General features: G+C 37.2%; 1 protein-coding gene across 1 annotated transcript; it reads right to left on the reverse strand.

The window, feature by feature from the left end:
* Nucleotides 1-8,976: 8,976 nt before the first annotated feature.
* On the reverse strand, nucleotides 8,977-11,467 carry LOC122025139. Its single transcript, XM_042583904.1, has 6 exons — nucleotides 11,107-11,467; nucleotides 10,883-11,021; nucleotides 10,327-10,791; nucleotides 9,714-10,221; nucleotides 9,535-9,616; nucleotides 8,977-9,347 (listed from the first exon to the last, which is right to left on the reverse strand). The coding sequence occupies exons 1-6, from the start codon at nucleotides 11,143-11,145 to the stop codon at nucleotides 9,081-9,083; spliced, it is 1,500 nt and encodes a 499-aa protein (XP_042439838.1). The 5' UTR covers nucleotides 11,146-11,467; the 3' UTR covers nucleotides 8,977-9,080.
* Between the last annotated feature and the right edge of the window lie 1,838 nt (nucleotides 11,468-13,305).

Below are 13,305 nucleotides of genomic sequence, written 5' to 3' on the forward strand. Positions count from 1 at the left end.
TCTTTTTTGAGTTCTACTTTTCCTCGAATTTCTGCTGCTTAGACATTCTTTTCACTATTTTTTCCCTTGTTTTAGTTTAAGCATACTGTTGAATTTTACATTTCTTTATAGTTGTCTCTATAAATGTAACACCAAGAAGATTACCCCCGTGCTCAACCTGATGACAGTTCTAAGCATGAAAAATAACAAACACGAAAATTATAAACACTTACAGCGATCTCTCGCAGATCTGCAATCAGCACCGGTAAGACTTACTGATGGAAGAACGATCACAGAATCGGAAAGCTCTTCATGGTTTACAAACCAAATCCCTCTTGCGAGATTAGATAAACCAATCTTGAATGTTTTTCATGCCTCTTTCAATCTTGTGCATATGGGCGAACCTTGCACAGAGACCTTTCATATGGGACGAACCCATTCTCTTTGACTTTGCCCAAAAACTCACACATAGCAAATCCCCTCTTCCTTTCTCTCTTGTGTTCATCTGATTTTTTTTCCCACCTTCACCAATTGCCTTGGACGCCTGTTATATAGAGGAAGATGACTCTTCATCTTCCTTTACATTCATTAATGGAGGAATATAAAGGGTTGGAAGGTGAAAGGGAAGAGGCACCCTTCCACCTTCTTAACACCAACATCTCTCACTCGTCCAAGTCAATCTATAAAGGTTATATGGTCACATAGACCACATCAGTCGCATAGACTACAAGATGATCATGTCACAGGGCCAAAGTCAAACATTAATTGGTCACAAAGACCAAATAAGTCACATAAACTATATGAAGGCTAGAGCAAAATACTAATTAGTGACAAAGACTAAATAAGAGTACCATTCAATTCATACTTTAGGGAAAATGGTTCGTGCGATAGCAAGCACACTGAGCATTTATTGCTAAGAAGATTGTTACACCTTACATAGCTGCTCTCTGAGCGATCACTGCTAACAAAGTTGTTACACTTTACTTAGCCTCTCTTCCAAATGAATTAGAGGCATTCTCATAGTGACACAAGCCTCTCTCCTGGCAGAACATATCCGTTATCCAGAAAACATCCAATCTCCCAGTGACACATAGTCATTATCTTAGAGATTTCCATGTCTTACTTTTTACCCAAATTAAATAATCTTTATTTACATCAATATGAACATCTCTAATCCCTTATAATGACCATTATGTCAAGAGCATGTTCCATGTTCCATATTCAATATTCACATTCATTTCTATACATAACAGAAATGGGCCGACCAGTGAATAACATCAAAAGATGTAAATCTATTTAATCTTCTTTTTTAGCTAGAATCTATTCATTTCAATCAGTCGCTTTCCTAGTTCTGTTTCATAGACTGAATCATCTATAGTCATAGGATACATGCTAAGTAGCAGACATTGATTAAAACTTCAAGTAAACAGCTAAATAGTCACTAAGGGCAAAATCTGAGATTAACTTATAATCTCAAAGGTCTCACATAGTAGAGAAACAGAGATCCATTCTCCTACTACCCTTCTTGTCGTCATAGCACATGTAGTATGAATCACATGCTACGATGTTATTCTCTTTATTAAAAAGAGCGCATGTTGTTCTCAAATTTTAACATCGTACAGATTTCGATCTAGGCATACCTAATGTCTAATCATGAATTCAACATATGAATTCCAATTTGGCTTTCAATAGATTTAGTAAATAGTGGGTTCATTTACTTCGATCATTACATAAATGATCTCATCTTGACATAATTATCAAGGCGACCTTAACTTATAGGTATGTTTCTATTCACAGTTACATAAGCTGTCCCATAAGTAACGGTCTTATCTTTATTTATACTCAACAAATAGAGATGATTGTCCATGTGAGTGACCAAGCTCAACCTGCCAACATGCTCATCGAGACTTTAATTCAAAATGTAACAATTTATACACTGAATAAATCATGACATTTTGCAACGTGCTATATTTTATGAAGTCACAAAGACTTCCCATTCTTTGAAATGACTCTTTAGTCAATAGATTAGTATAAGGATATGCAAACATAGTACGTGTAGGGATATACTCAAGAATTATCATTTTCTTATCCACAATATCCCTTACAAAATTATACTTAATTCTATATCCTTGCCTTTGCTGTGATATTTGGGATCCTCAGCTTGGCCGTTACAGTACACTGTAACAGGACTCCCACTGTCCTCAGCAATCTTCAAATGCTTTAGAAAACTTTTTCAACTAGACAGATTGTTGTACAACTGATGCGTAAGCCACACAGCTTTCAATGTCGACAAGGCTACATAAGCCTACTTCTTGCTATTCCATGAGATGACGCCACCATTTAGCAAGAAGGTATAGCCTGATGTGGATTTTCTGTCATCAAGGTCTCCTGCCCAATTTACATTTGTGTAGCTACTCAAGCTCATCTTAGATCCTTGAAAAACAGATACATAATTTGTTATCCTTTTGAGGTATTTAATTATCTTCTTCATCGCTTTCTAGTGTCTCGATCCTGTGTTTAACTGGAAACGACTAACTAAGCCAACACCATAGCTTATATCAGGACGAGTACACAATATAGTGTACATTAAACTATCAATAGCAGTGACATATGATTTTTCTTCATTTTGGTTATTTCCTCAGGAGTCTTGGGATACATACTTTTGCTCAAAACAGTATCTCTCGCTATAGGCGTCTGTTCGATATTGCAACCTGACATATTGAAGTGTTATAGCATTTTAGTGATATAAACTTCTTGAGACAAACCCGAAAGCCTTTTTGAACGATCTCTAATGATCTTCACTCCTAAGATGTACTCTTCTTCTCCCATGTCTATTATGTCAAATTGTGATGAAATCCAAGATTTGACTTCTATCACACACTATATGTCGCTTCCAGCTATTAGCATATTATCAACATATAATGATAAAATGATAAACTTTCCTTTTTCCATTTTTTAGGTAAACACAATGATCCTCATTGATCATTTCGAAACTATAAGATAAAATGACTTCATTAAATCTTATGTTCCATGGTCTTGACGCTTGCTTTAGCCCATATATAGACTTCTCAAGTCTACATACTCTTTTCTCTTGGCCTTCAGCAACATAACATTCTGATTGTACCATATAGATTTCTTCGTCAAGATTACCAATAAGGAAAGTTGTTTTACATCCATCTGATGTAATTTCATGTCAAATTGTGCTACTATAACTAGGATGACACATATTGACACAAACTTCACAATTGGGGAGAATATCTCTTCAAAGTCAATACCCTCCATTTGGGTATATCCTTTTGCAACTAATTGAGCTTTGTATCGATTAATCGATCCATCTTCTTTCCTCTTTATTTTGAGAATCAACTTATTCCCAATAGCCCTTCGACCCGGAGGAAGATTGACTAAATCCCAAACTTGATTCTTTCTCATTGACTCCATTTCCTCATCCATTGCAATTTTCCATTTTTCTCTTACTGAGCTTCTCAAAGCTTCCTCAACTGTTTGAGGTTCCTCATCATCAACTGGGAGAATCATCAATGTCTCATTCTCAATATCAAACCTTCTCTGAGGAATAATATGACGACTACTTCTTCGAAGGTTAGACTATTGAGAAACTGACTCATTCAGTGGTAAATTACTCCCACTCGGTTGACTAGATTCAGACATCTCCTGATTTGTTGATAAAGGAACATTACCCTCCTCCTCTATCTCATATATAGGAATTGTCTTACCAACTTCATATCGTGTTGGGAACTCAGTTTCAAGAAAAGTAGCATCTCTTGACTCTATTTCAGAGATGATTCCATCTTGTTGCTCACCAATAAAAATATAACCCTTGGAAGTTTCAGAATACCTTATAAAGATACACTTCTTACCTCTAGGTTATAATTTTTCATGTTCATGAGTCTTATCATGAATGTAGGTAGCTGACCCTCAAGGTCTCAGATTACTCAAATCCGGCTTTCTACCTGTCTAACGTTCATATGGGGTAGATGAAATTGACTTTGAAGACACTTTGTTAAGTATATAGGCTGCAACTAATAATGCATCTCCCCAATAGGAGATTGGCAAATTAGCCTACGGCATTATAGACCTAACCATTTCAAGAAAAGTCCTATTTCTTCTTTTAGTAACCTCATTTTGCTATGGAGTTCTAGGGATAGTTAGCTGTCTAATAATCCTTTTCTCATTACATATTGTCTTGAACTGATCAGACAAATATTCACCTCCACGGTCAATGCGCAAGGTTTTAACCTTACTTTTCATTTGATTCTCAACTTCGTTCAAGTAACGAATAAAGCAATCTAATGCTTCAAATTTGTGAGAAATCAAATACACATGATCAAAACGTGTGAAGTCATCAATAAATGTAATGAAATAAAAACTCTCATTTCTAGCCTTCATATTCATTGGACCACAAATAGCCAAATGAATTAATTGCAATGGTGATTCAGCCCAAATAGCCTTACCAAATAGTTTCCTAGTTGTCTTTCCAACAAGACAATGTTCATATATAGACAAGTTTATCTTAGCATGAGTGTCTAAAAAGCTCTCCTTAGCTAATCTATTTATTCATTCTTGTCTTATATGTCCTAGTCTAGCATGCCAAATTTTATCATTAATATCAGCATTATTAGTAAGAGCAATGTTTGAAAAACAACCATCATTATTATTTGGTTCTATATCAAGAACCATAAAATCATTTGTTGCATAACCATGCCTAATTAACACAGAGTTAATTCGAAGTTTCACACAACGGCTATAAAAATTTACACAATAACCTAAATCAAGAAGATAAATGACGGAAACCAGATTCTGTCAAATTTCAGGAGCATACAGGACATCATGTAGAAACAGGGTACGCCCACCACGTAGGTTGAGCTTGCAAGTGCCAATTCCTTTGACTTCAATTCTTGTATTGTTTCCTACATATATCCATTTGTTGCTAACTGGTACCCGACGATACTCCACAAATGTAACTCACTCCTGAGCTACATAGTTGGTTGCTTCTGAATCTATAATCCACAAAGGATAAGAATCAACTAACAACACTAGACTAACAACAAAATGCTCAAGAAAAGAAGACACATTTGCATTGTTTTAGTCTAGTCTTCTTTCCTTTCTTCTTGATTGGGTCATGTCCCACAATAGCAACTTCTTTCTTCTTTCTCTTCCCCTTCTTGAACCATTTCTTTTTCTTGGATCCAGATGATCCAACAGAACCAATAGCCACATAGGCTAGTCAAAAAATCCTTGCGGATTCAACTCTCTCCGCCTCCAATTCTACATGGTGTGAGATGCCAATGAAAGTCTTAATACTCTCACTGTGAGTTAGGGTCTGCTTCATGGTCTCTCAAGAATCTGGAAGGGAACGAATAACTATTTGAACTTGTTATTCATCGGTCAACTCATGACCAGCAGTTTTAAGCTACTGAGTTATGTTCGACATCTCCCTAAGGTGTTGAACCATTGAAAGATTCGGACGCTTAATGTAGCTGTCAAACTTAATCGTTAGCTTTCGAAGTTTGCTCAGACTTCCTCTACTGTACTTTTCTCTAAGGGCTACCCAGACAGCATGAGCCGATGGTAATGACTTATACTCAAATACCAGGTCATCCATCATTGAACTAATCAATATTCTCTTAGCAATGGAGTCCTTCCTTTTCCATACCCTATAGGCATTGAGATCTCGTCTGTTTTGCGTAGTGGGATCTACAGGTCTTCCATAACCAGTTTTATAGTCTTAAGAACTTCTTTTTCCTCAAGAACATATTATATCTTGAGTTGCCAGATATTGTAGTTATCCTGATATAAGTTATGATGTTCTTATTTGTCATGATCTTACATAAATAAACATATTATTTAGTATTCAATGCAATTCACATGCATGTAATTTATTATTGACTCAATATTAATTTGAATTGGTTTACAAAATCAAGTAATAACTATATTTCCACTCATGATTTGTATGGTCCAATCAAATCAACATTGATCAATACAATTACATACATCCCAACAAATAAACTAATCATCATTCTATCATGATTTCTTTAATTAAATGAACTAATCATTTAATAAAATGAACTAATCATTTTTCATGTATCATGAAGTAATAAACATATGAATGAACATATCATTCATATAAACATGTCGCATATGTTAACATATAACAAACAGACATAAACTAAATGGACTAATACTGTTCATACATAATGACAGTAACAATAACAGAACTCTTACAAACGAGATAGGTAGACACCACTCCCATTAGGACAGACACTAGTGCAGTGGCCAACATAATTCCCTTCAATCTGGACTTATTTGAGGCAATCTCTGATAGAACAATTTCAAGATTTTCAATTTGATCTATCATTGAAATTTCTTCAGAATCCTCTTTAGATTCTTCAGGATCCTCCTCTGGATCCTTCTCAAATTCTTCAGGATCTTCCTCTAGGAACTCATGGTGAAGTAGCTCTATACACCACTGTGCATATAAGGTTCTCCCTTCGGAGAGCCTCCATATTTGGTGTGCTACCACCTTAGGATTCTTCGGCAGTGAACGAATCAATGCACAGATCCTGTAATTATCCAGGATTGAAAACTCTTCTTATTCGAGTTTCCAGGATTGGTAATCATCTGTGCCAACTTTAAATTGAAATTAAATAAGTTAGTAGAAAATCAACTAACCAGTACAAAACTGGCTTTATTTAATTTATATAAGCATGGAACCAACATTATTAATCAAGAAAAATAAATCTTCTTGATTTACAGGAGTCTAAATTGGCTGATCCATTTGATCGGTTGATTGGGAATCCAGATCTTGAGCTCTGTCCAATGCCCTCAGTAGAACTAATCTAACTAGACTGGGATTTCTTACCTATGTTCTCTTAATCTAAGCTCATTTAAGTCAATTTCAGACTTATTGATCAAACTCAGATCCATTTGATCAATCCAATGCTTATTGGATTAAGTCTGACCCATTAGAACAAATCTAATCATTTTGGTTAAACCAACTTATGTAATCAAAATCATTCGAATTAATTCAATAATAAACCAAACTGGTTAAACCAACGAATGATTTGAGCTCTGTATTATTGAATTAAACTGGTCTGGTTAAACCAACTAATGATTTGAACCAGATCTGGGATCAAGCTGGTATAGTTCAATTTTCAATTAATCAAACTTTAATTAATCAATTTCAATTGATTAAATAGTAAACAATCGATTCACGCATGATTAGCATAATATACTATTTATGCATGAAATCTTAATCGATTAAAATAATCATTTTCAAACAGTGTTGACGGATGAACAGTAATTAATATTGTTCATCTTCGTTTAATCGATTATCTCAATCGATTAAAAAAAAATATTTGAATTGATTACTCCAATCGATTACACAAATTCACTGTGCTTTGTTAGTTTAATTGATTGTATAACTTCTTCTCTTCTTTGTCACGATCGCGACACTCTCTTCTTCTGTCGCGACGAACATGATTGTCATTACCTTCGATTGTCAGCCTCCCGACGTGGTCGCCGGCATTTTCCGGCTACGGAAGCCAATAGCTAGCAACTTCTCGGGGCTTAACAACTACGGCAGATCGTCACCCAGTCGCGATCTTGCCTAGCGACGGCGGCAGAGAGATTTTCATTTTGACGAAGAGAAGTGATTGCACAGAGACCTTTCATATGGGACGAACCCATTCTCTTTGACTTTGCCAAAAAACTCGCACATAGCAAGTCTCCTCTTCCTTTCCCTCTTGTGTTTTTCTCATTTTTTTTCCACCTTCACCAATTGCCTTGGACACCTATTATATAGAGGAAGATGACTCTTCATCTTTCTCTACCTTCATTAATGGAGGAATATAAAGGGTTGGAAGGTGAAGGAGAAAAGACACCCTTTCACCTTCTTAACATCAACCCAACCAGCTCAACAACCAGCAGGAATGGTTCTTTCAGATAGGTCGGCTGGAATATCAAGGAATTCAACATGTTGTTCTTAGGTATCAAATACTTTTGTTTTTAGTTTATCATTTTTATTTCTATTTTTTTGCTCAGGTCATGTGTTAAAAGTTGTCTTAGATATGCTATCATGTATAAATGGGACTCGAGAGAGAACATTTCATATTGTAAATAACTGGTGCCTTTGAATATGTGTCCACGTAAGTTCAACATTTGTTTGATTTGATAATATCGGATAACAAGCTGCTATCTCATGGATAACAAGACTGAAACTGGCAAGTCCAATAAAACAACAAGCTGCTATCTCATGGATAACAAGACTGAAACAAGACTGAAACTGGCAAGTCCAATAAAACAACAAGCTGCTATCTCATGGATTTTACCCACCAATGATTCTTTCAGCAAAAACATTGATTAAAAGTCAGAACCATACCCCATGCACTGACATGCCTGAGACGTATTGTTCTGCTTTCACGCTAGAGACCGAAGTCATTCACATGACTAGGATCCACAGCCTCCCTTGCTCTGATTTTTTTTGTTTGTAGGCCTAGTTGAGTTGGTACTCAAGTGATGTTAGAGTTATGATTATGGTAAATAATCTTCCTACTTAGAAAGTCTTTCAGTACCTAATTTACCTCCCTTCTTATTGTGAGATTGGATAAAGGAGCTGTTATTACGTTTTACATCAAAAGATGCACAACTTGAGGCAAGGCAATGCAATTTTTTGAGGCTTCATCCGCATTGCAAGAACCTTCTTTCTTATCCTTGTGACCGGCACCAGCTCTCTTATTATTCTCTTCCTCGTTGGTGCAAAACCATACCACATTCAACTTTCTTGTTCGCCGGGATCAAAATTCCATCTTTGAATTGAATATTAGTTAATATTCAACTCATCCAGATACACAAGTAGGATGATCAGAGACGTGAATAGACATTCATTTCACTGAAATTGTGTAGGTTTTCAACTGTCTGGAATGAGAATAGAAAACAATGAGCGCTAGCATACCAAATATTCAGTGACTTTTTCTCGATGCATTTCTGTTTTGTATAACAAATCTTTGATGATTTTTCATCATAATCTTCTTTGATAAAGAATATCTGAATATTAAAAAACGATAATAACTACAGATTTAACATATCTACTTTAAAATCTTCTCATTACTCTCACTGCGGATTGAATCTTTGCTCCAAAGAAATCTGCGCAAAGAATACCAACTCCGGCAAGGAAATCTAGAAGGAATCTGACCAGTTCTTCTGATATAGTCAGCCCGTCGAGTATTTTTAACAGCTTGTTGGTCTCTTTTGGCTTCTGCTTCAGCGCGCTTTGCTTCGGCTTTGTGGCGCACGGCAGCAAGCTGGTTCATTAACCTCTCGTGCGCAGATGCCCTCGTTATCTCTACCTCAGCCTGATAAAATTGAAATAATCAAAATTGATTGCATGCTTCATGGGCCGACAACAAGTTGAATTGATTACGATTTGGATTTGAAGATTTGGAATAATGAGAATATATAGATTTCCGTTTGTTATGCCTTATGGCTTATGGCTTCCCAATAAAATTAGAGGCAATACACAGAAGCATCTGTAGCGTTTACCTCAACTTTCCTCATTTCAGCTTCTATTGTCGCTTTTTGACGATCTTCCCATGCCGCGATTTTGATCTCTTCTAGTTTAAACCTGAGGAACAATTTCCCATAAAGATCATGAAAGCAACTTCATGTTATCATTTCCTTTTGCAACTAGATGCTTGCTTATTGGCACAATTCAGAGATACCTAACGAAATGCTTGGTCTTCTTAGCTTCTTCCCATGCCACTGCTCGAGCTTCAGTTGCACTTTCGGCAGGGTGGTCCTTCGGCACCGATATGGCCAAAACCGCCGATGCATCCATCATTTCCTCTTCTTCCTTGCCGGCCCATGCAGCTATGTTCGTCTTCCCCAATTGCTGGCCGAGCACCATTATCTCCCTCCTTGTTTTTCTTCGTTGCTCCTTCTCCGACATCTGCTGGATGCTCTGTTCCTCGTTGCCAGCAGATGAGTGTGTCTGAGTTGTTGAACACGGAGCTGTTCTTTGCGCTGTCGATCGATGGGGGAAAGGTGGACCAGTAGACGGCGAAGTTGCTCTAATGGGCGTTTCCGTTCGAGAAGGCTCTTGGCTTACTGCAGGAGTCATTTCTGTGCCCATATCCCTCATGGAAACAGCCCTAACAGCAGTTGCCGGCGTCACAAATATTGTAGTAGTGCTCCGAGCAGATGCTGATAAATCGTGCCGACTTGGATCAGCTGCAGAGCAGAGAGTTGTTACAATGCATTAGTGTTGTTCCAACTAACAAGTTTTATGTCAATTGGCAGGAGGCAGTAGCAAATAAGAAGTTTTATGTCGATTACCATCTGCATTAATCACTGGATTCTCGAAAACAACCGCCGGCTTCGCTCCTGACTCCACCTCTTTCTTCGCATGGCTCACGCTCACGGCCACTCTCTTGGTCTCTGCTTCGTCCAAAACGACCTTAGCAGCCACCTCTCGAGTTATGTACCCAGCTAAGCCTCCTTTCTTAGCCTGCCCTCCGCCGCCCCCGCGGTTCGGTGTCGGCCTCGCAATCCACTTCTGCGCATCGTCCCACTTCGACGGCGCTGGCTTTGAAAATGGCGGTGCTAGCGTCGCCGTACCCATCGTCAACCGGTGCGGCGTCCTCTCCGCCTTCTGGAACTGGAATCCGGTGGCCACGCCGTCTGATTCGAGAGAATCGATCCTCCATGCACCGATGGCGAGATCTCTCCTCCCGTGGCTGCCCGTGAACTCCATTGAAATGGAGCACTCTACATCCTTGCAACTACCCGCCTCGCTCGCCCCTGCAAGATTCCGTTGAATTCCCTTGAATCGAATAGCAAAAATCGTCATTTTTGTTTTTTTTACAGAAAGGGGAGAGAGGAGATTTTTTACTTCCGCTCTCGACCTCCGTATGCTCCGATCTCAACGACGCCTTCGATTCCTGTTCCAACTCTTCATTTCTCCTCTTCTCCACTCGAAGCAGCTTCTCCCGGAGCTTCTTCGGAGAGAATCCGCCTCCGCCGCCGCCGCCCTGAACGGCAAAACATCTTCGTCAACACTATAATCCACAGCTCGATGGAGCTCACGGTAGATAAAAAGAGGAGATAGATATTTACCTGAGGAAAGAACGGCTGGTGGATGCGTTCGTACTCCATGAGAGTTAGCGTCTCTGATTGGGACTGTGATCAGAATGGGAAGAACAAGGAAGAAAGGAGAAGAAAGAGTTGTGGGGTACGAGAGGCTGCTCCATTACAAAAAAACTGGACTTGGTAGTTGGAAGTCAGCGACAAGGATGCAGCAGCTTGAGACTGCCAAGTTACTAAGAATATCTTCTTTCTTCTTCTTCTTTTTCTTCCTTGCAAAAGCTTCATGGTCCACGCACGTCTTGATAAAGCAAACGCTTGCAGAAAATAAATAAATTTGCTTGCAAATTAATCCCTCGTCAATTTCAATTCGCGTAAACTTTGGAAAAAAAAGGAAAATATTAATGCGTTCACGAGAGATTAATTAATTTGTATCCTCCGTTCACGCAATTCATTGGCCTCTCACTCGCAATCGCACGCAATCGCTTGATTGGTGCAGGCAATGGGACAAGGTTTGTTGGATTGGTACCCAATTAAGACAAAGTTGTATCTTTTCTGCCGAAGAAGAAAGAAGAAAGAAGAATCATTCATGAGTAGGGAGGGTTTTCAATGGGTTCATAATTGAACCAATCAATAATCAATTAGGTGGAAGTTTGGTCTATGACTGGATTTTCTCACTGAATATTAATTGATTTAGAAGATGTTAATATATCAATTAACTCGTCTCAGTAGTATACATCTGTTCGTTCTATTGGCAATCATAAAGAAAGAAAATAAAGCATCTGATTTGGCAAAAGCGAATTTTAACACGGCGAATGCTACTTATGGATCCAAAGTCGGATGATGTACTTAATCCTGATTAAAAAATTAAAGATAATTTTAATTAATCTCATTAATTATTTTTAGGAGTGACTAATTCGATCTCACATAATTTTTTTATCGGTCCTCAGAATAAATTTGAAAACGCTCGCGGTGGACAACCAAAAATCCAGTATCTTTTAGTTGTCCGTCCCATTTGAAGAAAAAATTTCTACAAATACTAAAAATTGAATTACGAATATCTGAATAACAATCTGAATATCCTATCACGATATTATAATCTCATAGACTACTTTAACCCATGACAAGAATGAAGCTTGCATGGGAGGTAAATAAAGCACGCATCCATCGAACAAATAGCTCTATATTAATTCTGCCTTTGCAATTGAAAGAAAGGTCTTCATTTGCTGAGCTAATTAATATTATTATTTTTCTTTAATTACTTGTTCTTTATTAACAGCAAGGATTCAATTTTATTACTTTTGGCATTATGGGGCTACTAATTCAAGATTTTGACATAAGAAAAGAAATGCCACCAGTTGGTCGGTGCGTATGTTTAGTACAGGTCGACAAAAGTCGACTACTACTGCATGTATTAAGATTATATCTTCCAGCATGCCTTTCAAATGGTGCAAGCGATCCATTTGGCAAACTAAATTAAAATATAAAATAAGCATAAATTAATAAAATAAACATCCTTAAGCTAGCTATAATAGACAACTTTGTAATTGGCTCTGCTATTTAAGCTATGGATTGTTTGTTATCTTTTTAATCCAGGATTTTCACTATTAATTAGGTCACGACGATGATAGTGATCTTGAGCACAGGCGGATGGCCGGATGGGTCGAGGAGGTCAAAAACGATAGACAGAATAAGGTTTAGGGAACATGCGATTAGCTTCCACTAATAATAACAAGTTAAACTTTCAGTTTTTGTTTTTTTACAAAGTAACTTTAACTCTATCATACATCATTAGATTGACCGAGAGAAGGTTTGGTTGGTTGGGTTAGAAAGCTGAAAGCCGGACGGACAATAAGGTTTATTTAAACTTGCGTTTTCAAATAAAGTTTATTTAACAATTTTTTTTAAAAAAATAAATGTCTTCATCTTTCTTTCACTTCCCCTTAATTAATATCAAAACAAATTTTTGTGTCCTAGAATCAAGCATAAAAAATTATCTATTTTCCTAATTTTCTATCTCACCCATTATAAGTTATCAAGTATGTTCAACTTATGAGTGAGTGTAAGACAAAATTAACTTTATTTAAAAAAAACATTGAAATTGAGATTTAAAATATAAATTTTTGAGTTTCTAGTGAGTTTGAATTTCAATAAGTAAACATTTAAAATTTTTGATGATTTTAAAAATGTATTAAAAATTAAGTTTGAAATTATAATCTTGCATATATGATT

Source organism: Zingiber officinale, chromosome 9B (assembly GCF_018446385.1).
Source record: "Zingiber officinale cultivar Zhangliang chromosome 9B, Zo_v1.1, whole genome shotgun sequence".
Lineage (NCBI taxonomy): Eukaryota > Viridiplantae > Streptophyta > Magnoliopsida > Zingiberales > Zingiberaceae > Zingiber > Zingiber officinale.